The sequence below is a fragment of the Canis aureus genome, chromosome 6 (genome assembly GCF_053574225.1).
Source record: "Canis aureus isolate CA01 chromosome 6, VMU_Caureus_v.1.0, whole genome shotgun sequence".
NCBI classification, from domain to species: domain Eukaryota; kingdom Metazoa; phylum Chordata; class Mammalia; order Carnivora; family Canidae; genus Canis; species Canis aureus.
Genome location: NC_135616.1, coordinates 76,066,416 through 76,089,856, shown reverse-complemented (window position 1 = coordinate 76,089,856; position 23,441 = coordinate 76,066,416). Strand labels below are relative to the sequence as shown.

Sequence of the window (23,441 nt, the reverse complement as noted above, 5' to 3'; positions counted from 1 at the left end):
TTATATAATGTGCACACACACACACAGAGGATACAACTTTGTTGGATTTGCAAGTTTCTTCTCCCAGTTGTGACTTTTCTTTTCATTCTCTTAATTTAATAGTTTCTTTTATAGAGAAGAGCTCTTAGTTTTGATCAAGCTCAATTTATCAGTTTCCATTTTTATTTAGTTCAATATATCTAGCTTGCCTTTTGATTTTTCTGACATACGGGTTATTTAGAAAAGTGTTCCTTTGGTTCCAGATATTTGAGGGATTTTCTAGTGATCTTTCCATTATATTTTGATAATATAATTCCAGAAAATAGAAGAGGTATAATTTGAATCCTTTAAAATATATTGAGACTTGCTTAATGACCCAGAATATAATCTCTCCTCTTAAATATCGTGAGTGCATTTCCTTTTCCAGTCCTCTCATAGTTTCCTCATGTGTGTCCACTGAAGACTTGGGCAGATTGGGGGAGTTTGGGGAGGGTGGCCCAATGCAGATGTCCAGAGCTCTATTTCTGTGCAGCTTTCCCTTCTGTAGTACTCTTTCTGTGCACTTCAGCTGTCTTGGCCTCTCAGCCTCCAAAATCCATCTCCTCATCTCAGGGAGACACTAGGTTCTGCCTGGGTTTTCTCTCCTTGTGTTACATGCTGGAAAGTCTCCAGACAGTAAGCTGGGAGTGATTATAAGGCTTACCTTATTTGTTTTCTCTCTGTCCAGGATCAGTATCCTGCCCTGACTGATGTCTAGAATTGTTTCATTTTTCTTCTAGATTTTCATTTGTTAAAGATGGGAAAGTAAATTCAGTCCTTGTTACTCTCTCTTGGCTAGAAGCAGATGTCCTGTTTATAGATTATAAAGGTGCTGCTTTAACATTCCATACCTATGATTAGAGGAAAAGACATGGTAACCTATATATGGGACAAATAACTTTTGGAAATATAGTTACCACAGTAGTTCTAGAGATCTGTCATCTTTCTGCCAAAAAAATGATTCTGCATTAACTCTTCCCATTTTGTTTCTTTTTTTTAAAAAGATTTTATTTATTTATTCATGAGAGACACACAGAGAGGCAGAGACATAGGCAGAGAGAGAAGCAGGCTCCATGCAGGAAGCCCGATGTGGGACTCCATCCCAGGACTCTGGGATCACGCCCTGAGCCAAAGGCAGACCTTCAACTGCTGAGCCACCCAGGAGGAGTCTCCATTTTGTGTGTTTCTTAACTTCACAATCCAAATTCTTCTGAGAGGGAGCTTGGTCCAGATTAGGTCATGTGTTTGGCTTATTCAGTTCTGGCCTGGGGTCAGCTTTACCAAGTATGGATGTGGCTACTGGGTCCTCACCCTGGGTATGGGCTGCAGCTGCTAAGAAGGAGGGAATTGTTGTGACTTGGGCTTCACTCCCTTGTAGGTTTAATATTGTTATTTTTGGTTATGAAAGGAAAATATTTATAAGTCCAAACGAGAAAAATAGCACCGTAAACTCAAAATTCAGCATTGTTTCAAAGTAATTTGTCGTGAAAGCTCTTCCAGTTGTAATTATATTAGATACTCCCGTTTTTCCTATTACATAACAGTGGGTACTCATGCTTGCTAATTCATCTTGGATCAGAGGAAAAGGAAATGTAATAAACAGGCATCAGAGAAATTTGTATAAAAGAAATTGAGGGGAAGTGTAGGTGGAGAAGATAAATTATAGGGAAGTAATCAGATCCTGCTGGAAGGGAATGAGCTGGATTAGGTGCCCTTCAAGTTAGTATCCATATATCATTTCTTTCCCTTCCAAATGCTGTTTCAGCAGAACACTGGGAATTTTGCCGTTAGAGCTAAGTAATGCTTCAAAGACTATGTAATTGGAAAACTCAGCTCTACCTAGACTAAAGGGAGATGTATAAGTGAAAGAAAGAAGCCAGACATTTTTTTTTTTTAAAGATTTTATTTATTTTTTCATGATAGTCACAGAGAGAGAGAGAGGCAGAGACACAAGCAGAGGGAGAAGCAAGCTCCATGCACCGGGAGCCCGATGTGGGATTCGATCCCGGGTCTCCAGGATCACGCCCTGGGCCAAAGGCGGGCGTCAAACAGCTGCGCCACCCAGGGATCCCTTTTTTTTTTTTTTAAGATTTATTTATTTGAGAAAGAGAGTGCAGGGGGTGGGAGGGACAGAAGGGGAGGGGAAGAGAAAAATCTCCAGCAGACCCCCTGCTGAGTGTGGAGCTTGCTGCAGGGCTCATTTCCACAGCTCTGGGATCATAATCTGAGCTGAAATCAGGAGTTGGATGCCCAACTGACTGAGCCACCCAGGTGCCCCTTCCCCTTTTAAAAGCTGAGTTCTAAATATTTATTTTGAAATTTACCAATTTTTACATAATTGGAACCTTAAAACTTTTCAAAGTTTAGTAAACTAGGTTCTCATTACCTCTGTGAATATCTTTGTTGTCTAGCTAAGGAAAGGCCTAAAATCTAATAAGGATCATGGCTGCATTATTATTGTAGTAAGGAAGTAGAATTTTCTATAAATACTTGGTAGGGGAGGCAAACACATTCAACAAGAGAATGCAAAGATCTTATTTTGAAGAGTCTGGAGTTTGGTCACGCCTTTCAGGTGGAATGTTGCTACATGGAGGTACACAAATTTTTGAGAAGAACTGCTTTCCATGTTTGTCAGTATGTTTTTTGGAGCTACTGATTGGTTGAGAAATCAGGTTTCTGGTGGCATACTTTAGATTACTTTTACGGGAAAAGAGAGGTAGGAGTGGAATCTCCCTTTTTGGAAAAAGTTTCCTAGGTTATTGTTATGCATCTGAAATGAAAATTTAAAGTAATTATCTTAAGGAATGGTGGTGTATAGATCCGGCTACTTGAACATGGGCAGTTGCCTGAGTCTGGATTTCACTACTCTGTGAGAGAAGTTGCAGTTAAATTGACAAGCTGCCTGATAGATGGTTGCAGGAGAGAGGCAGTGTCTCTTATGGGTCCCTACTGGAACAACTGGGATATGGTTGAGGGTGGGCAAGGGCTGAGAGTAGCTAATTATATCATGTAATGAAAAAGAGTAAGGGTAGTTTGGACTGATAATAGGCCTTTGAATGTGTATTAGGCAGTCTTGGGTGGTTATCAAGAGAGGTGGCAATGGACTTTTGATGTCGTGCATGAATGCTAGTATTGAGAAATCCTATTTATGGAATAAGTCTCAAAGAGACATTTACAGGAATAGAAGCTTGGGTGTATGCTGCATATGGTCACAAAAAAGAGGAAGCTGTTTTCAGAATGAGTGGTACAACAAAAACATGGAAGACAGAAGAGAAAAGTATACAAATAAGTGGGGTGTTGAATAACCCTAATGAGTAACCTTTCCAGTATAATGGGCATGGAGTATGGGCATCTGTAGAGAAGGGTTACAGTAACAAATCTGTCATCAATCATCTCAGGGATGATTTTTATGACATATATAGAATTAATCACTTCAAGAATTGGGCAAACCATTTAATCTTCTTGAGTCTCAGAATGAATGGATTGGATTAGATAATATCTTTGGTTCCCTCTAACTCAAAATTTTCTCTAAAAGTACTAATTTGTAACTGATGAATTCTAGAGAGAGGGTTCCTTTACAGTTATTCCAACCTATATTTTCCAGTAGTATTTTTATAAATTAATAAAAGTCTAAATCCTCATTGCACATTGAGTATAGAATAAGTCCTGAGAATAAGTATATTTCTTTTGTTAAACTTGTTGGTCATGGCCTCTTGAGGTTGTCAGGCTAATAATCATCTTTATAGGTTTCAGAAAAAGCACATTTGTATTTCTCCTAAAATCTGGATAATCAGTTTATATTGCTCTGTGGGCTATTTAACAGAAATTAGTGATTCCCCAATTTTTTATACAGTGGTAACACATCTATTTCTTATTAGTTGCTATCCATTTGTATTCTGAAGTTTCTTCTACTTTTAAAATTATTAGTGTAGTGTGTTATGGATAATTTTGAAAAAAGTAAAAAGATTATTTTTTTCATACCACTAACATAAAAACATCTATTTTTGTGCATTCACTTTCAGATTTCAATATGAGCTTACTTAATATAGTTTTAATCATATATAATATAGTCTTAAAAATTTTCAATATTGGTTGCTGTCATGGATGTGAATTATAAGATTATGTATATTTTAAAAACTGCAATCCTCTCCCCAGCCATTGTAAATATTCATGAACTCACCCATAATTTAACATGCTTGAGATAATTCTTCTCTTATTGTTGTGGTGTGGTCAAATATAAATTTGATGTCTTTAATATTTGCAGGTTTTTTTTTTAAATATTTGCAGGTTTAAAAAAAATTAGAAATAGTTTTTATAAGTGTGGTTTGGTTCCTGTACCGTTATACTTCCAATTTTAATCAAATGTATGTTTTGTGGTTTACTATTTCTCCTTTGTTCAACATTTAAAAAACTTGTAAAAAGATAAATATTATGAAATGTGAAAAGATATGAGCTTTCTTTCAACTTATGCATTTTGACCAGTTCCTTCAGTGATAAATACAGTAATAAAATTTCTAATGAGAACTAGTTGAATGTAAAAATAATAAAAAATAAAATAAGTCTAGTATAATATTTTGAATGTATTCTTTAGTTAAGCAGATTTTTAAATGCAAGAGATTAGAATGTCATAAATAAGCCTGTGTATTATTTTAAGAGACCATATAGAAGAAGGGGTTGTATGTTAGTAAATACATTTACTGACCCATGTGTGAATTCATGAACAAGATTGTTAAAGCATTGAGTTCCAAAAGTTTTTCTCTTATCTTTATGTTAAACAATGGAAAGTTTTACCGTATGGTCAAATAGCATCTTCATCAGGTTCTCAACAGGGTACCTTAGTGAATTTTCAGCTGAGTGCTTGACAGGATTTTCTCTTCAGCTAGCTGGTTGGATGAGAGTCTAGACACTGAGAGGCTAGGCTTTCCTGGGGCCTCACAATATTGTTATTGTGCATGTGGAGTAGGAGCAGCTTCCTCTGATGTAGGGGCTCTGTGCCCAAACCACGAAGACAAAGACATTGCTTTTGTTCTCGAGAAGAGGGGCTAATCCGACTGCTGCACATGGTGAAAAACCTTTTATGAGAGAGGAAAAAAAAAACTTTCCTGGAAGGTGAAGGGTTAGCAGTTTAACCTCTGACCATAAAATAAAAAGCCAGTAAGGAGGAGAAAGTGTTGGGAGGGGGGCAAGGTAGAAGAAAAAGAGGAGAAATATTCATCAATGCCTGTATGCAGTGTTTGTACAAACAGGTTAAAGCAGATGTCTGTCAGAGATGGATGCTTGAGTTCTGGTAATACATGCCTATTTCCAAATATGTCTTTTGACTTAATATTCTTAAACATAGGTGTTTAACTTTATTTGAAGTTTTAATCATGCAGACCACCAATATAAATGCAGGAAACAAGAGAAGTGTAATATTTTTCTTTTACCTTTTCCTCCCTAAATTAAGAAGCCCCATTACAGATTTCTGCCAAGTTCAGAATATTTATTTTCTTTCTATGTCAGAATAAGAGCCTGTTCATCTTTTGTTCTGTTTTGTTTTCCCCTAATTTCCTTACTTAATATGAGCATGTATCTTTATAGACATAGAGAAGTGTAGTGCACATCTCTGGTGCATAATAAGACTCCCTTCCATTTGAGCTATGGCATTTTGGTACCTATTGTGTTAATGTACAGGTCTTTGGGTGGTCAGTGTTATTATACAACTCCAGGGAGGAGCTAGTTGCAATTCTAGTGTAAAAAGAATCTGGAGACTTTTGTCTCCCAGTATTAACAATAATGGGAATTTAGTTATAAGCCAATTAGAATTGATAGAAGTTGAGTCATTAATTAAATCATTGAGTCATCTGCTCTCTTCGATCAACCAATATGGCTATTTGCTTTCCCTTCTCTTATCTGGTATCAATCTTTGATAATGGTTAAGATCTTAGGTATTTGGGCTCATTGCTTGGCTATACTAATGTATGTAAATTATTCTTGAAAGTGATCGTGTAAATGTGGGTAAATTGCTGCTTATATTCTGTTATGTGAGATATAATCTAAAGCTGAGTCTGCCATAGTGTCATCTTTGAACTAACTTAGTATTTCTTTTGTTACTTGGATTTTCTTTGGTAACAATAGACCTATCTTCCTATAGTTACCCAGTTTCACTTTTATCCTGACAGAAAAAGAGAAAAGAGATAGGGTGAGAGGTGAGGTGGCGGGGGGGACAGTGTGTGCTGGCTAGACAGGGATAATGAGGCAAGAGAGAGAGAAGGATAGGAAGTAGAAGTTGAGAGAAGGTTGAGGGAAAGAGGAAGGAGGTGAAACATAGAAAATGGACAGGTTAGGAATGTAGTAGTGCAGGGCTGTAAGTTTTCAACTAATACACAGCCCATAAATATAAGTATTTGATAGGAATTTTCCTGTAAGACAGAAGTATGGAAGAAGGTGGTGTTACAAGACAAGTAACCAGACTTGGGAATATCCTGGATAAGCAGAGGTAGATATATGTGAAAAGACAGAAATAGATAATAATAGTGAGTGATTTGGGCTAGTGCATAATTTTCATTCTCCATGGCCACGTTTCTGCATCCATATCTCAGTGTGTTCCTTCTTGCCATACAATGAGTACTAATGATACTTAATATTGATCCAGGACTTCCTCTGTATTAGGCACTTTTGTTAGCAGTGTATGTATGCATGCATGCATAAAACCTCCACTCATTCTAACAGCATCCTACCAACACCTTGGATACTGTTATTGTCACTGCTTTAACAAGGAGACAGCTGAGGCACACTGTGCTAAGTATCTTGGGAAAGGTCATGCATAGCTAGTGAATGGCAGTGTGTGGCATGTCTATGTGCAGCCAAACTCCAGAGCTTAAACACCTAGCCTCTTAACTACTATGCTGTGCTTTCAAACTTCACAGAAGGTATAAATAATTATATACTGCCTAAAGTTTTAATATTCAGACAGCAGTCCCCTAACTCTTTCATTGTTTTACTTCCCTAGCACTTCTTGTAGAATAACCTAAACAGGAATCAGTTGCTTACTTTCTCAGAGGAAAACCTGGTGTTAAAATACACAAATAAATATAAGGGTATTTTTTATCTGTATCTCATGGATTCCAAGTTCACTTTTTTCCTTCCAATTTGTCTTTTCTTCCTAATATAGCTTCTTATTTTTCTAAATATATAATTCTGTTCGTTTTCCCAGTGACATAATTCTTCTCTAATTCCTTTATTAATCTGTTTTAATCCTTTGGCTGTTTGTTTTGTTATTATTTCTTCCAAGTGGTAACATGAGTACTTTCAAGAAGTTACCAGGATAAAGCAGGATCTGTTGTTCTTCAGAATGCTGCAGTGGCTCCTATCTGTTGAGATTACAGTTGCCTTTATGTTGCATAATAGAGTTGTCATGATAATATCAACATTAGTGAGCTTTAAAAGTTACTTTTTAGAGTGGTAGACTCTATTCTGTCTTGAGACTGTGCTTTCTTTTGATAGTATGCTATAACATCAGGTATCTCAAAAATGTTAAAATTTCTATAATGTGTATATGTGCCAAGTATGATTAAACAACCTGTATCTGACTTGTTTAAAAAAAGAAGAGAGTGGTTCTTAAGTTTAAGGCAATTGGTTTGTTAATACTGCCCATTTTCATTTATTTCAGAATGTTACCTTAGATTCAGCAAAATTAGAAGGGATTCTGTTGCATGTAGTGAGTTTACTTAAATGAACTTAGCTAAACAAGAACCATCTTGATTCTAAAAGCCACCAGAACAGATGACAAAATTTCCAAGAAGTTGTTTATTTTAAACATGTGATCAACCTTCAAGAACTTTTGCCTTTTCTAATTTGTATCCAATATAATAAGATAGAAGTTAAAAAATAATGACCCCCTGACTCACATTTGCCTCATATAAATTTATGAAATGCTCAATTATTTTTCCCAACTTAATAAGTAATTTTTCTTCGTAAAAATTTTGGCTTTTCTTGAAAAATCAAGAGTATCTGTCAACCCCAGACATACATTCCAAATGGCTGGAGCCAAATAATATCTGCCTTCTTGAGAAGGTGCTTGGGATCTGTCTTTTACTATGTCCCTTCATTTCCTATTGTCTCCTGTAGGCTCATTCCACTCATCTATATTATCTATTTCCTATAGGCATTTAACTTTGAAATACTATTTTTCCCTTTTCTGTCTATAAAGAGGGAATATATTTGTATAATGAATACATGACTATATGTCGAATTTATCTCCGATTTTTAAGAAAATTTTATTAATTTTTTTTGGTTTTTTTTTTTTTTTTTTTTTTTTTTTTATTTTTATTTTTAATTTTTTTTGGTTTTATGCTACATAGAAAGAAAGCTTGTTTGGTACAGATATTTGTATCTTTTTAAAGAGATTTTTATTTATTTATTTGATAGAGGGAATGAGAGAGAAGAAGCAGGGGAGCGGCAAGCAGAAGGAGAGGGAGAAGCAAACTCCCTGCTGAGCAGGGAGCCCGATGTGAGGCTCGATCCCAGGACCCTGGGATCATGACCTGAGCTGAAGGCAGACACCCAACTAACTGAGCCACCCAGGCACCCCTGGCACAGATATTTGATTCATTATATTACTTTCATTCAGAATTAATCAGATTTAAATTATAGACTGGTTCTTCTCAAAATGAGCAGATTAAAATAAGCAAATTCATGAAATTTACTCTGAAGAAACTAACTAGTATGATAGACAATTTTATGTACATTATATATGTTCATTGAATGGAGCAAATGAAAAATTCAATTAAAAACTGAACAAGCTACTTCTATGCAATACACATGAAGAATATAAAACATGATTTTTGCCTTCAGGAGCTTTATTTAAATGAGAAGACAAATAAAATAGTTAAGTAGTAGCATAAAGTGATATATTTCAGAATAACTGGTTCAAATGATATATGTGGCATGGAAGAGGAGCAATATTGTGTAGTTGCAGTGTTTTGGGAAGGCCTCATAGCTTGGGTCCATAGAATTTGGAAAGATGAGGAAAAAACATAAGATTTCAAGAAGGGGTTGGGTGTGTGTTAGGGGATGGGTAAATGCTTGAATTTGGAAATAAACTAAGTATATGAAAGATAGGAGGTTCAGAATGAGTAGAAAGTTTGTATTAGAGTCTGGTGGGAAATTCTCTTGGATAGATAGTATGTAATTTGGTATGAAATACTAGTCTTAATATGTGGAGTTATTTATTATGTTGAGATTGGGATATTTTACCTGGGGACAAAAATACTTATATAGTTTAAAGACTTGAATTTTGTTAGCATAAGCAATGGGGAGCCACTGAACATTTTTCTGTGAAGGGAGTCATATTCAAAACACTGTTTTTAAGAAGAGAAATTTAATGACCATGTGTTGAGAAGGGCAGAGTGGCCGGAAGACTGGTTAGGTTATAAGAATGGATATGGAAGAGGAGGATGGATGAGAGCCACATTTCAAAGCAAGAACTAACATGATTAGGAAGTTGATTAGACATAGAGGATGAAGAAGGTACATAAGGGTTGAATCAGAGATTTTGAAAAAGCTTCAGTGGGTTCTGTAAATAGAGTGAGTTGGATAGGATTCAGTGTTAGATACTAGTTTAAGGTGATGGTGTAGTGAAGTCATTGGAAAAATTGAGCATGATTACAGAATCTTATTTTATTGATGCTTTTGAGTAACTCTATAAAGCACCTATGTTTTATATATGGTATTATGCAATATATTCTAAGTCTAGTGTTTGAAACAATATTTGAAACTTGAAAAAGTCTGAAGGTTTTTAAAAGGTTTGGGCAAAAGAATTTCTTTACAGAAAGATTGGGGCAGTGATTCTCAGCCCCTTGGGCACATTAGGATCACCTGAGGAGTTTTAAACACTTGCAGACATCTAGATGCTCTGGAATGTGGTCAAAGGGGTCATCTTTTTGAGGGGGGAGTTAATATTCCTTAGGTAATTGTAATGAGCAGAAAGGTTTGAAAACCACTCTACATAGAGGAAATAATTTGTGATGAATGGGAAATAGAGTTTCACTAAAGGTTTTGAAGTTTTGTTTTAAATGATATGTGGGGATGATCTACTTTTCCCCCAACTTTTCAACAAGAGAGAAAAGATTTAAATTGTCTTATGAGAGATTTAGTTGGATATTGGGAAGAACTTTCAACCATTAGCTTATTGTACCCTTTAGGAAGGGAACTAGGATATTTGGAGTAGTTCCTGTGTATGTGTGGAATATAAGTAAATATACCTGTTTTAGTGCAATGTAAAGGGGCCTGACATTTAGGGAGAGGAGATAAGGCCTCTTGAGACCACCCTAGCCTATGATCTACAATATATGGTATTTTTTTTTAAAGATTTTATTTATTCATGAGAGACACACTCACACAGACAGAGGGAGAAGCAGGCTCCATGCAGGGAGCCCGGTGCGGGACTTCATCCTGGACTCCAGGACCATGCCCTGAGGTGCAGACAGATGCGCTCAACTGCTGAGCCACCCAGGCATCCCAATATGTGGTATTTTTCAGCTGTCAAAAATAACTGCATCTTCTGTACACATTTATCTGTAATCTCACATGACAAATGGTCCTTGTGAAATTGCTTACTCATGTAGTCTAAGAATCCAACCCAATAGGTGCCCAAACTAGATCATTGTTTTCTATTTAAAATACATAGGGAAGTCTTTTGAATTGTATGTTTTAAGAAGAATGGGTGAAAATTACTCTAGGACTTAATTATTTGCAAGCGTGTCCAGGCTACTAGTTTTCTGCCCCTTCTAGGAAATGTCCCTTGTTGCCAATATTAGTGTTTTGCTTGCCAATCATAGTATTGACCTCAGAGGTTAATGGTATATACCCATTATTAAGGAAATTCTGGATACTATGAGGGAAGACTTTAGAAATAAGATAACATAATTCAGTTACAAACAGCCTCCTGTTTGTAGAAATGTCTATTCACATCTCTACTTTCATTTGTTCTCTTATATGTAGCAACAGAGATCTAAGAGTTTATCTCTTGTAAATGAGAATTTAAATGCAACATCTGGGTTATGCCCATTTGTATTCATTATGCTTTCTTTTGAATAAGTGTTAATTTTTACTGTGGATGTTTGGAAGGTGTTACACAGAAGTCCTTAGATCTTTAGGCTTCTCTAGCTGGAGGGTACAAATGACATCACATTGATATTTAGAATTAAATGTTGACTGCTTGATAACCCTTACTAGAGTACCTTCTAGGTTTCTATCCCATTTTGAAGTATTCATTCTTTTTTAATATTTCTATAGGTCCCACAGAGGTATCTCACAGGTACTGAGGAATTGCTTGCCTACCTCATATGCTATGCTTCTTGCCTTTGCTCTTGATGTCTCATTATGGTGATTGCATCACTGATGAAATAATATCTCTAGACCTTCTTTAATGTGCCACCTAGGATGATGCACATGACACTGATTGGTGCTGACTGTCTATCCTGGGCTGCTTGTTTTATTATTGCTGCTTTTGGCTCCAGGACTGCCATTCATGACAATGTAGCCAGTCATAGCTCTTTGCACTTTAAATGTCACTTGGTGGGAACCCTGGGTGGTGCAGTGGTTTACCGCCTGCCTTTGGCCCAGGGTGCAATCCTGGGGACCTGGGATCGAGTCCCACGTCGGGCTCCCGGTGCGTGGAGCCTGCTTCTCCCTCTGCCTGTGTCTCTGCCCCCCTATCTCTCTCTCTCTCTGTGACTATCATGAATAAATAAAAATAAAAAAAATTTATAAAAAGATAAATGTCACTTGGTTATTCACAGGGTGGATTGCATTTCTGTAAAAGTGGGTAAGGAGATGGCTCCTCATCATCTATGTTAAAGAAATTCTGCAATACTATGGCTCATAGTTTTTATAAAACACTGTTCTTTCCTTCCCCAGAATACCCACGTGACACTAGGATCACTGGGTCAGGTTAGTTTCATAAAATATCTCCTATAATCTATTGGGAGACTTTCACTTCAACTCTTAGGCCCTATTGCCAGGAGGATAGATCATCTTGTAAGTTTTATTTTATCTGCTTTCTTCCCTTCTATTTTCAAATTGTTCATATAGGTCTGACTTGTAATCCTGATATTATGTAAGATCTAAGTTCTTTTACCAGGAGGTTCAGTTTCTATGTTACCTGTTATTACAGTAGCCTTATGACTAGCTTCAGTATTTTGTTGTCTTTCACTTTATACTCAACATAACAGCCAAGTGATCCTGATAAAATACATCAGAGCATTTTACTTCTCTACTCGAATTCTCATGTGGTTCTCTTTCTTAGAATAAAAGCCAAGTTCCTTTTGATGACTTACAAGGCCCTTCATATTCTGCTGCTCCTTTTTTTTTTTTTAACCTCATCTTGCCTGCTTGATTTTATCTAACACTATGTTTCAGAGACTTTTTTTTCATATGAACAAATAATTTTTCTCAAGGCTTTAGTCTTTTTTGAGGCTATGTAGTGTTTCATAGAATAATTATGATATAACCATTTCCATACTAATGGGCATATAGGTTATTTCCAGGAATTCTTTAGTTGTAAACAGTGCTTTAGTAAATATTGCTGTATGTGTATATATTTATATATATATATATGTGTGTGTGTGCGCGTGTGTGTTTATATGTCTTTATACATGAAACATCATTTCTTGCATTACACTTTTTTTTTTGAGAATTATCCTTTCTTCCCAATACTTCAGTCTTTAGATGTTCCTTTAGCAAGGGTTTATTTTTGATAAATCTGTATTGTCTTTCTAAAACTATCTATTGCTCACAGTTCCTGTGTACACAGTTCTTAAAAGACAAATATACTTTTTCAGAAGTTTCAAATATATCATTCCACTGTTTTCTGGATTCCATTGCTGCTAATGAGAAGTCCGCTGTCAGTATAACTTTAGATAGGTAGATAGATTTGCAGTTATCTCTGTTTCTCTTGGATGCTTTTAAGATATCTATGTCATTTTGAATTCTGTAACTTCATTATAATGCCTCTAGATGTGTCTTTCTTTAAATCTTGCTTAGGTTTGTTGTAATTTCTAATTCTGAAGATTTATGTTTTTCACTGTTTTTGGAAAATTTAGTCATTATTCTGATACTATCTCCATGCTTCCCCCCCTTTTTTTTTTACACTTCTGTCTCTTAGGTCTGATTGTTAGAACTCTAAATGAGCTTTCCTTTCTAGTTTTTATTTTTCTGAACCTCTTTTATATTTCTCAACTTGGAGGGGGGGTTCTCTCTGTGCCTCATTCTGTTTAATATCTTCTTTGATTACTATTTCTCTCTTCAGCTGTATATAATCTGTTTATTCCATCTATTGAGCTTTTACTTTAATACATTGTATATTTTTTATTTCTAGTCATTTTCAAAATTTACCTTTTTTTAAAAAAGATCTCTCATTGTTTGCTCATGTTTTTTATCTTTATTCTTTAACCATTTTAAACATTCTTATTATAAATGCTATTTCAGGGATCCCTGGGTGGCGCAGCGGTTTAGCGCCTGCCTTTGGCCCAGGGCGCAATCCTGGAGACTCGGGATCGAATCCCACATCGGGCTCCCGGTGCATGGAACCTGCTTCTCCCTCTGCCTCTCTCTCTCTCTCTCTCTGTGTGACTATCATAAATAAATAAAAATTTAAAAAAAAAAAATAAATGCTATTTCAGATAATTTTAATATCTTAAGCCTTTGAGTGAGAGGTGCTCTAATTCTCTTGTTTCTGATGGTTTATAGATTCTCTGTAGTACCAAATTGCAAACTCCTCTTTGGCAAGACCTGGTTCACTGTTTCTCCTTCCGTAGAGCAGATCTACTTGCCTGAGGATCTCTTGGTATCACAGAATTCATTTTTTAGGCTCTGAAGATACAAAGACAATTATGATAAGGAGTTCTTGCATTTATAGTAAGTTCCATAGTGAATTTATTTGTTTGAGTCTTAAATTATATTTCTTCTCTATTTAGTTTGATCCTAACTTGAAAGTATTTTGAAAAAACTAGATGGCAGGGTTTAATGTGGTTCTTTGATATTTTGTCTTGTAATTTTATTTTTCATTTTAAAATTAGTTTTTAAAATGTTTTAGTAGTTCTTAATATAGCTCACACAGATTTTCATTTTTAGTAAACTTTGAGTCATTTTTATAGCTAGTATATTCTATTTATCATCTTTGGCTTTTTTCTAAAAGATTGAAAATGTGTCTGTTATATCTCAGAGTGCCAGGAATCTATTATACTTAAGACTATATGTCAAACAAGAAAACCTTTGACTTGGTTTGCACTTCTGTTTATAATTATTTTTTTGCTACAATATGCAAATTATTTAAAATGTTATAAATACAGTGAAACTGCTTTGAAGATCAATTAACTACATTTCTGAGGTTTCATGTTAGTGCTATATTTCCTGAAAATCTACTTTAGTTCAAAGAGTTAAATTTGAGTACTGTGAATATAAACACATCTTTTTATTGAATAATATACTGTAGAAAGAATATATAAAAAATTAAAGTCTCAAATGCTAGTCTGAGAGCTAACAAAATATGGTTTCTTGCCTGCTCGCCTCTTTAAGGGAATCAGAATGAAAGCCATTGCTTTGGTATATGATGAATATCTCAGTTGTCTGGTAGGTATTTGAGATTTTGTATGAAAGATTATCATTCTATAAGCACCTTATTAACTCCTCCACCCACCGCGTGTTCTTATAAAAACTTTTGTGTTGGCTTTAAATGATCGGTATCTGAAAAACGTCAAAACATTGATTCTCAGTTGTAAGTTCCTTGTCATAGATTAATCAAGATTGAACATCTGTGGTACGGCATTTCTTTCCTTTTTTGTTGTTGATTTTTTTTTTTTATAACTCTCATGAAGGGCCCTTGGGACAGATGGCCCCTCACTGTTGATGGTTCGATTACCGTGATCACCCACAGCTTCAGAGGAGTGCGAAGAAAAGAAATTGCTTTCTTTGTCAAGGTGTTTTCAATTCAATTCTCACCCATTAGCCCCTGTTTGGTTAAGTTTGGAATTACTCTATCAGGTGATTGATGAGGGTTTTCATTTTATTATAATAGGTCTTATTTAAAAGGAATGGAAGTAGCAAAATTATATCTAACCTACTATGAATTATATTTATGATGTCCTTTGAAGCTCCATTTTCAGTACCTTAGCTAGAATTTGCTTATGTATGAGTAATTAGAGCTTCATTGTTTTCAGTTGTTATGCTAATTTTAGGTCATTCTGGGAAGAAACATTTGGAAAGGCTAGAATTATCAATTAAATTGCTTCTACGGTTTTAGTTTCAAAAGCACCAAAATAATAGGACAGTAGGAATTGTTTGATTATCCAAATAATTCTTCAGAATGAAGATAACGCAGTAGGATCATTAGATTAGATGTTTCTTTTTTTTTTTTCTACTACTGCTTATGCATTTTACTGTCAAATTTCCAAAATTGGATACTTTTAATTTAAATATGTACATTATGTAAGGCCACAAATGGAAATGTGATCTGTACTGTTTTTGTAACTGGTCGTAAAATAAAACATCTTCAAATAATAATTTCATTTCCTTAGGGTTTTTGTATATGTAAATGGAACTCAAATGATTAAGTGAAGAATGATTTTAGTTCTAGAATAAGAGGGTATTGATTTGGATCTGTTAGTGATTAATGTCCTTTTCTAAGGTTCTTCACAAATTTCCATTATGGTTCAGAGGAAATCAGTAGGATTTAGTCCATTACTTTACAAAAAACTTAATTTTTTTAAATTTAAATTTAAATTTAAAATTTAGCTTCCTGATAATATCTTCCTGTAGATAGTAAGGAGATTTTCTAAACTTAGAGTATGCCTTAAATTGGTATCCACTCAATGAACAATAAAGATCAAAAAAGTAGGAAAAATTTGACTTATTCATAGTTGTGCTTTTATATGCAGCAGCATATTTTAGAAAGGATGTCATATTAAGAACAAGGATATCTGGATTCTAGTCTTGGCTTCAGACATGGGATACAATAAAACTTCCGATTATGGAGTGGTAAAAAAGAATCTTTAAGGTCCTCTCCCATTCAGAAAACTCTGTGATTCTATTCATACACAATGAACCTTTCTTTGAAAAGTCCAAAAGGGGGAAAAGCAAAACAGAGGCCTTAAATTAGTTTTTACATTCATAGACACTGGCATTCATCCTTTCTATTATTCAAATTGGAACTAATTGCCTAAATTCTATGAAAGAAAGCATTGTTTAAGAAAGCACAACAAAAAGTATTTTCTCAGAGATATCTTAGAGAGTAAGGAGGTACAAAAAGACATATATCTTATTTAGATATGAACTACCAATGTTTATGTATATGGCATGGGATATATATAGGGATAGTGGGATATTCCTTTATCCCTATAAGGGATAAAGGGAATAATAGTGTATTTTCATTTATATATGGTTATAGTTCCCCATCATTGTTCCTTAAATCATATAGTTCCAACATCATAAAACACTTAAGTTTGAAATAAAATGATTTCCATTGTTCTACAAAAGTGGAATTTTAGTATTAATAATAATTACCAGCACAGAAATGATTTTTTTTAAACAAAATGGTTTTTAAAAATTTAGTAACACTTTGTCAAAAGTTATTTCCTGCTATAGCTGTCATGGTTGATGTTTCTTCCTGGCCCTCTGTAGATATACCTGTTGCCAAACATGGCCCTCCCATGTAATAAAGGGAGTTCTGAATTATTTATTGCTGTATTTTAAAGAATATTTCTAGCCAACAAATATTAAATTCTTTAACACATGATACATAATGCTAATTGTTGTGAGAAATACATGATCTGTGCTATTAGTTTTCAAGGTGTAGTCCTTAGAGTAATAGCATCAGTATCACTTGGGAACTTGTTAGAAATGCATTTTTTTCAGACACACCTTTGACCTATTGACTAAGAAGCCTGGAAGTGGGACCCAGGGATCTTTGTCTTAACAAGCTCTCCTATGCATGTTAAAGTTCTGAGAACTACTAAAGTAGAAGTTGCTAAAATTCTGTATTATTATCTATATGTTAACCTTAAAGCAATTTGTTAAAACTGTCTTACAATGTGTGTTTTAGTAAGATAAAATGTAGTCTGATTTTGACATTTTTCATAATTTTGTTTTGACTTTCACGATTGCTAGTACTCTTAAAGTTTGTAATGTTATGTAATCAATGATTACTGTTGTTTTGTTTTGTTTTGTTTTGTTTTGTTTTGGGTGGATCAGGAGATTTGATTGCAAAGAAAGTGAATCTTTCCACTATCTGTATTTTGCTAGAGTGCATGACAAGGAAAAATGGCAGGTTTTTGGTTTTTTGGATCTCTGGCTTCACCAAGGTCATGTGTGGCCTTAAATGAGGAATGAGTTGCTTTTTAAAATACTTTTATTGTGGTCAGACTAGATAGAAAATTATAGTAATTAATAAGTTTGCAAACTATTTTGGTAAAGGTAGTGAAAATTAAAACTTTAGGGTGTGGCATTAGCAGAAGATGGCAGAATCAGAGACCCCAGCCTCCATCTCCCAACAAAGATTAACAATTAGACAGCTGTCCACCAACAAAAACAGTTGTGGGAGAGCCATGGAGTCCACTTAAGAAACTTTAACAACACATTGTAACAAAAAACTTGAGAATAACTACACTGAGGAAAGAACAGATTTATTATGCCTGCATCATTTCATTCCCAAGCTGACAATGCTCAGTGCTAAGAGGGAACTTTCCATCTAGAAAGAGTTTCTTTTGTAGACAAGGGATAGTGGGATGAATTAAGTCACTTTTGGGGCACCACATTAAAATCCTGCTTCAATTTCACCCCACTCAGAGACTAGCAAGGTAAGATGGATAGAGATGGCTGGGAACAGAGAAGAAAAATATGCTATCAATATCAGTCATACAGTGAGAGCAACTGTGGTTCCCACTTTACCTGCTCTGTGAATCTTATTGGTTTTTACCTCACAGATATTTGGGTTCACTGACACCAGTTGCTTGAGTTCCTCTCTGCCCCCCACCCTACCCTTCTCCTGTTGTGAGCCTAGGAATCACATTGGCAGCAGCCCAGACTTCTACAGCTATATGATGCAGGACACCATCCTATGTGCTCCCGTGGCTGACCCTCACAACTGTGCAAGCACTCAGAGTTAGCTCTTCCAGCTGTGTACTTGCATGGCATCAGTCTGACACCTATTACCAGCCTTCACTGCTATGTGCATGCCTGGGGGAAGATTCTGTGGCCATGGGAGAGCATGTTGACAGCCAGGTCCTCCAAAGATGCTTGTGGGCTTAGATTATGTCACTCGCCTGCACTGTTATGCTCAACTGGAGCTAGCCCTTCCAGCTGTGCATCAGAATGCCCTGGCTAGATCCCCATCACTAGCCTCCACTGCCATGCACTCATGGTGAGACACATGAGCAGCCACCAATAGTGTAAGGTAGTACCTTACCTACTGAGAGCACATCACTGGCACTGGCTACTACTGCTGCTTGTTCTGGTCCCTATTCACTGGACCTGGAGGCATAGTTGAGGACCTTCACAGCCTCAGTGGATGCCCTGCAGCATGTATGAAAGACCATGTAGTTGGAGATACTGTGAACTCCAATGTCCTCAGCTGAATGAGCCATCACATACCCCCAGATCTGATGCTATTACATATCTCGAAATTTAGTGTCTTACACCACTAGATCTGGAGTCACATCACACTCCAGCACACCCCAACCTGCAGATGAAAATCTTCCCTTAAAGAAGTCAGTCTATAAATTCTGGAAAAAATGACTGCTCCTTCTAGTGGGTAGACACCTAGACATGGTTACAGAGATCATGAAGAATTAGAGAAATATGACTCCATCAAAGGAGTATAGTGAATCTCCAGTATGTAGCCCTAAAGAAATGGAAATCCAGAATTTCCTAATAAATAATTCAAATAATTGTTCTGATGATGCTTGAGCACTATAAGAGAATACAAATAAGCAATTTAAATATACCAAGAAAACAACACAAGAACAAATGTGAAGTGCAACAAATACAGAAAACCTAAAAAAGAACTAAACAAATTTTGGAGCTAAAGAATGCAGTGATCTGAGGAATTCAATGGAGAGCTTCAACTGCAGACTAGACCAAGCAGGTGAAAGAATCTTTGAGCTTGAAGACAGATAATATGAAATTAGCCACTCAGCAGAGCAAAAAGAAAATAAAAAAGAATAAAAAGGAATGATGAAAGCCTCCTAGTCTTATAAGAAACAGTTAAGACAGTCTTTCTATATTTGGAGTCCCAGAAGTAGAAGAGAGGGAGAAAGGGGTAGAAAATGTATTTCAAGAAATACCAGCTAAGAACTTTTCAAACCTGAAGATAGATTTGGACATCCAGCTTTTGAAGTTAATAAGTAACCCCCAAATTTCAATCAAAATGGTCTTCTCCAAGACATATTATAATATAGCTGTCCATAAGTAAAGATAAGAGTTTTAAAGTAGCAAGAGAAAAATATTTCTCTTATGAAGGCTATCAGCAGATTTCTCAACAGAGGCCTTGCAGGCCAGGAGAGACGGAATATTATATTCAGAATACTGACAGAGGGGGATCCCTGGGTGGCTCAGCAGTTCAGTGTCTGCCTTTGGCCTAGGGCGCGATCCTGGAGTCCCGGGATCGAGTCCCACGTCGGGCTCCCGGCATGGAGCCTGTTTCTCCCTCTTCCTGTGTCTGTGCCTCTCTCTCTCTGTCTACCATAAATAAATAAATAAGTAAAATCTTAAAAAAAAAAAAAGAATACTGACAGAAAGACTGCCAACCAAGAATACTATATCCAGCAAAGTCGTCCTTCAAAAATAAAGGTTGAAATAAAGACTTTCCCAAACAAATAAAAGCTGAGGTAGTTCACCATTACACTTGCCTTTCAAGAAATTTGAAAGGACTTATTCAAGCTGAAATGAAAGAACAGGGACTATGAAAACATGTGAAAGGAAACAACACACTGGTAAAGTCAGGTGTGTTGCCAACTTCAGAATGCTCTATTTGTATCAGGCAAAATAGACTAAGTCAAAAGCTGCAACAAGAGAGGAAAAAGGTCATTCTATGATGATAAAAGGGTCAGTTTGTGAAGATTATATAATTGTACATATATATGCATCCTACATGTAGAGATATCGAGGAAATATTAACAGATCTGAAGGGAGTAATAGATATCAATGGATAAGAGGACTTTAATACCCTGTTTTCAACAATAGATAAATTACCCAGGCAGAAGATCAATAAAGAAACACTGAACTTAACCATACTTTAGGTCAAATGGTCTTAGCAGACATATATAGAATGTTCCATCCAACAGCAGCAGAAAACATTCTTTTTAAGAACACAGGGAAAGTCTCTAGCATAGACTATATATTATTTCACAAAATAAATGTCAATAAATTTAATAGGATTGAATTATACCAGGTGTTTCTTGTAACCACAGTGGTATCAAACTAGAAATCAATAATAAGAGGAAAACTGTAAAATTTAAAAATATGTAGAAATTATTAACATACTGCTGAACAACTTATGGGTCAAAGATTAAATAAACAATATACTGAAACAAAAAATGGAAACAGCATACCACAAGTCATGGGATACAGTAAGAGCAGTGCAAAGAGGAAGTTTATAGTGATAAATGCCTGCATTAGGGAAATGGAAATAATCCAAACAACTTAGCTTTATACTTCAAGAACTAGAAAAAGAACAAATGAAGCCCCAAATTAGCAGAAGGAAAGAGATAAAGATTAGAGGAGAAATAAATGAAATGGAGAAGAGAAAAATAGTAGAAAAGATCAGCAAAACTAAGAGTCATTTTTTTGAAAAGATAAATAAAATTCACATTTAGTTGGATTTACCATGAGAAAAAAGAAAGGACTTCAATAAGTAAAATTATAAATGAAAAACATGTTACAGTTGATACATAGAAATACAAAGGATCATAAAAGACTATCATGAACAACCATATATCATTAATTAGACAACCTAGAAGAAATAAATGCATTCAGTCTTTCAAACATACGACCTACCATGTGTGAATCAGGAAGAAGTAGAAAATCTGAACAGGCCAATAATACGTAAGGAGATTTAATGTCATAAAAAGCCTCCCAACAAAAAAAACCCTTAAGACCAAATGGCTTTGTGGGTGAATTTACTAAACCTGTAAGAAGAATTAATGCCAATTCTTCTTATTCTCTTCTAAAACATTGAAAAGTAGAGAACATAACCAAACTTATTTTATAAGGCCAGTATTGCCCTGATACCAAAAGCAGAAAAGGATACTAAAAGAAAACTTTAGGCCAGTATTCTTGACGATTATAGGAGCAAAATTTTTCAACGGAATGCTAGCAAATCAAATTCAGTGGCAGATAAAAGGATCATCTATGAAGGAACTCCCTTCTGCTTGCTAGATGGGATGCTGCCTGATTCGTGAATCAATAAGGCCAGTTAGATCTTGAAATAAAAAAAAAATGATAAAAATCCATGAGCAAGTGAGATTTATTCTGGGATTCAAAGATGGTTCAACATGTGAAAATCCATAAATGTGCTATATCATATTAATAAAATGAAAGATAAAAATCATATCATCTCAATAGTTAAGAAAAAACATTTGATAAAAGTTGGTATCTTTCATGATTAAAACTCTCAACAAGTTAGATATAGAAAGAACATACCTCAGTACACATGTGACAGTCCTATAGCTAACATATTCAATGGTGAAAGGTGAAGGCTTTCCCTCAGAGATCAGGAGCAAGATAAGGAAGCCCACTCTCACCACTCTTATTTAACATAGTACTGGAAGTCCTAGCCAGAGCAGTTAGGTAAGAAAAATAAATAAAACGCATCCAGATGGGAAAGAAAGAAACAAAATTGTTTGCCGATGACATGATATAGAAAATCCTAAAATCTCTGCCAAAATTTTTTTAGAATAAACAAATTCGATAACATTTCAAGATGCAAAATCAACATACAAAAAGTAATTGCATTCTTTTTTTTAAAAAGATTTTTAAATTTATTCATTAGAGACACAGAGACACAGGCAGAGAGAGAAGCAATTTAGTTGCATTCTTATACACAAACAATGAAATGTCTGAAAAAGAAATAGCACAATCCCATTTATAATAGCATCAAAAACAATAAAATACATCAAAAACAATAAAATACTTAGGAATGAATTTAATCAAGCAGTGAACGATGTATACCTTGAAAACTATGAGACAGTGGGTTGCCTGGATCACTCAATTAAGTGCCCTACTCTTTATTTCAGCTCAGGTCATGATTTCAGGGTCCTTAGAGTGAGCCCTGCTTTGGGCTCCAAGCTCACTGGGGAGTCTACTTGGGATTCTCTGTCTCCTTTCCCTCTGGCCCTCCCCCTGTTCATGCACTCTCTCTCGTTCTCTCTAAAATAAATAAATCTTTAAAAACAACTATGAAACATTGATGAAAGAAATTGAAGAAGACAAATAAATGGAAAGATATCCTATGACCATGGATTGGAAGAATTAATATTGTTATCATTTTGTTCATATTACCCAAAGCCATCTATAGATTCAATATAATATTCGTCAAAATTCAATGGATTTTTTTTCACAGAAATACAAGAACAATCCTGAAATTTATATGGACTCACAAAAGATCCCCAAAAGCCAAAAAAAAAAACATTGTGAAAGAATAAAACTGGAGGAATCACACTTCCAAATTTCAAATTGTGTTACAAACTACAGTAATCAAAACAATGTGGTACTTGCATAAAAACAGACATGTGGACCAATGGAACAGAATCCAGAGCCCAGAAGTAAACTCACACATATATTATCAATAAATATTTCACAAGGGAACCAAGAATACTCAGTGTGGAAAAGGACAGTCTCTTTAATAAATGATTTTGGGAAAACTGGATTATCTGCATACAGATGAACAAAACTGGATTCCTGTCTTATACCAATCACAAAACTTGAAATGGATTAAGGACTTAAACCTGAGATCTGAACCCATAAAACTCTTATAAGAAAATATAGATGATAAGCTCCTTGACATCAGTCTTATCAATGACATTTTGCATATGACACACAGTGCACAAGCAACAAAGCAGAAATCAGTAAGTGGGATTACATCAAACTAAAAAAATTTCTGCACAGCAAGAGAAACAATCAAAATGAAAAGGCAGCCTACAGAATGGGAGAAAAAAGTTGTAAACCATATATATGTTTTTAGTTTCCACATATGAATGAGTGCAGTATTTGGCTTATATATCTTATGTATCTGGTAGGGGTTAATATCCAAAACATATATGGATCCGTAGAACTCATGCACTAACAAAAAACAAAACAAAACAAATAATTCATTAAAAAATAGAAGGGGGCACCTGGGTAGCTCAGTTGGTTAAGTGTCTGCCTTTGGCTAAGGTCATGATGTTCGGTCC

The 23,441-nt window shown here is 35.3% G+C and overlaps 1 protein-coding gene across 8 annotated transcripts in view; it reads left to right on the top strand.

Moving 5' to 3' along the window:
• The window catches only part of DENND1B (DENN domain containing 1B), a 260,965-nt gene that overhangs the window by 37,389 nt on the left and 200,135 nt on the right, over positions 1–23,441 (top strand). For 6 of the 8 annotated variants that reach the window (XM_077902342.1, XM_077902343.1, XM_077902346.1 and 3 more), the window contains exon 3: positions 14,877–15,042. The exons of the other annotated variants lie outside the window; for them this stretch is intronic. In XM_077902342.1, coding sequence (XP_077758468.1) covers positions 14,877–15,042 — 166 coding nt within the window. The remainder of the gene's footprint in view (positions 1–14,876; positions 15,043–23,441) is intronic. 8 annotated transcript variants of the gene reach the window in all.